General features: G+C 45.8%; 1 protein-coding gene across 2 annotated transcripts in view; it reads left to right on the top strand.

Annotated features, from left to right (window-relative positions):
* sapcd2 (suppressor APC domain containing 2) overlaps positions 1 to 2500 on the top strand; it is a 27886-nt gene that overhangs the window by 23586 nt on the left and 1800 nt on the right. Inside the window, exons 3-6 of one of the 2 annotated variants that reach the window (XM_063210388.1) lie at positions 236 to 382; positions 966 to 1067; positions 1298 to 1411; positions 1781 to 2500. The exon at positions 1781 to 2500 is cut by the window's right edge and continues 1800 nt beyond it. In XM_063210388.1, coding sequence (XP_063066458.1) covers positions 236 to 382; positions 966 to 1067; positions 1298 to 1411; positions 1781 to 1909 — 492 coding nt within the window. In that variant the 3' untranslated portion in view covers positions 1910 to 2500. Of the gene's footprint in view, positions 1 to 235; positions 383 to 965; positions 1068 to 1294; positions 1412 to 1780 lie in introns of both variants that reach the window. The other variant, XM_063210387.1, reaches the window with a different exon arrangement.

The following is a 2500-nucleotide window of genomic DNA, read 5'->3' as shown; positions in this document are numbered from 1 at the left end:
GTTCCTGTGTGCAAGGCATGATTTGTTTTCATGCATTCTAACCGTTTCGGACTGATAATGGGCACGTGAAGTGGACGTACTGTGGACGTCCGCGCCGTTGGTGTGTATGCGCACCGTCAGAGTGCTTATTTGTTATATGTGGTTGTCTTGTGTTCCGCTGAAGCTACTTTAATAATGGTTGATGAAAGCTGCTTGCTGCTAAGTGTAATGTAATGTGATGTGTTGTGTTGCGCAGCTGAAGCAGATGAAGGAGTTGGAGCAGGAGAAGGACTCCCTACTGGCGGGCCTGGAGGTGGTGGAGCGGGCGCGAGACTGGTACCAGGCACAGATACACAGCGTCACCGAGAGACAGCGCCTCATCGGACAGACCAACCTTTGCGCGGTATGTTGCAAAACAAATAAATGATGACAGATACATATCTGATCAATCAACTAAATATCATAATATGAAGAGCTAAACACCATTTTTAAAAAACTTTTGCGCTTTATTATTGGAAATTACTGTTCAGCCGTCCTTTCATCTGCATGTAAATACTTCTAATATTTTGAGAACATGAATTAAAAAAAAAATGTAAAATACATTTTGCAATGCAAAAACAAAAATGTCCATTTCCCAAAATATATCCATATCCATCATTTTGCCATCCTTACTGCAAATCACAGCCTGCATACAACAGAGGTATCACAAAATGTACAACACTAGCACATGGTACTACATAGCTGTGTTACACCATTTACTCTAATGTACTCAATGAGGTAGATAGACTGTGTTCTTTACAAGATCCCACCACAAACTTCATCCTACCAGCGCAGAGTTAGCTGATTGTAAGGCATGTACACAGGTGTACTGGTTACTCAGATATGTTACCTGTGTAGGAAGAAAACTGTGTTTCTTTTTTACTTTTAACACCTCTGTGTAAATGATCATTGTTGTATAATTGCCTGTGTCTTTTTGCCCATTTCAGGATTTCTTGACCGAATCCAGCCAAAGTCGAATAAATGCCCTCCTCCCCAAACTGCAGGAAGTCAACCGCTGCCTCAACGACCTCATATCCTGTTCGGGAATGGTGAGCGTTTTTTTTTTTTTTTTTTTTAGTCATCCTCACAACACAATGAACTTGGCACACAAAATTAAACCATATCTATCTATCTATCTATCTATCTATCGATCGATCGATCGATCGATCTATCTATCTATCTATCTATCTATCTATCTATCTATCTATCTATCTATCTATCTATCTATCTATCTATCTATCTGTACCCCTCCATCCCTCTTCTCTCCCTCCGTCAGCAGTCCTTCTCCCCCAGTGCCCCGCCGACCAGCATCTCCCCTAGTGCCCAGGCCCCTCCCACAGCCCCCCCACAGGCCATCCAGAGACTGAAGGACCAGAACCGCCTCCTCACACAGGTACGCAGATAGGCAGGCACGCACACACACACACACACACACACACACACACACACACACACACACACACACACACACACACACACACACACACACACACACACACACAATACTGTATACCACACACACACACACACACACACACACACACACACACACACACACACACGAACACACGCACACGCACAAACACACACAATACTGCACGCCACACACACAAGCACACATTACTGTATATCTTATATTTTTTGCCACACCTTTCTTTTCCTAATCTTTACTTGACCTTATCTCTTGGCTTTACCCCACCTCTCTTTCTCTGTCTCCCCCTTTCTCTCTCGCCCTCCTTCTTTCTCTCTATCTCTCTCTCAGGAGGTGACGGAGAGGAGTGAGCGCATCACGCAGCTGGAGCAGGAGAAGTCTGCGCTCATCAAGCAGCTGTTTGAGGCGCGCGCCCGAAGCACCCACGACAACAGCACCCTGGACTCCACCTTCATATGAGACTAAACCCCCACCTTCACACGAGATCCGTACGAGACTCACGGCATCACCACGGTAGCACGTTGGACACCAGTTTCATATGGGACAGTATGAGATCTCGCCTTCGATTGACACTGTACGAGACTCCATCTTCAATTGACACTGTATGAGGCTCCATTTTCAATTGACACTCTATGAGACTCCCCATTCATAGGAAGCTCCCCGCATCACCACATTATCACGCTGTTCACCTCAACATGGGACTTGCCACAGTAGAATGCTTGTTGCTGACACTGCTCCTTCATATGAGACTATATGAGAATCATCCCTACATTACATTACAGTACATTCACATGACATTCCATTCCATTACACTTAGCTGACATTTTTATCCAAAGCGATAAGGATAGATATTGGATACAGTGTATTGGTTAGTCCCAGGAACAGCATGGGGTTAGGTGCCTTGCTCAAGGGCACCTCGGCCATGGTGTGCCGTCGGGAGTGGAAGGGCGGGGTTTGAACCCCTGCAACCCTTTGATCTATAGCCCATCTCCTTAACCACTGCGCCACGACTGCCCACAGCACCATAGTGTCCTGCTGGACTCCACCTGA

This window comes from Engraulis encrasicolus, chromosome 11, assembly GCF_034702125.1.
Source record: "Engraulis encrasicolus isolate BLACKSEA-1 chromosome 11, IST_EnEncr_1.0, whole genome shotgun sequence".
Classification (NCBI taxonomy): Eukaryota; Metazoa; Chordata; class Actinopteri; order Clupeiformes; family Engraulidae; genus Engraulis; species Engraulis encrasicolus.
Note: the sequence above shows the minus strand (reverse complement) of the source record. Positions and strands in the feature narration are given on the sequence as shown.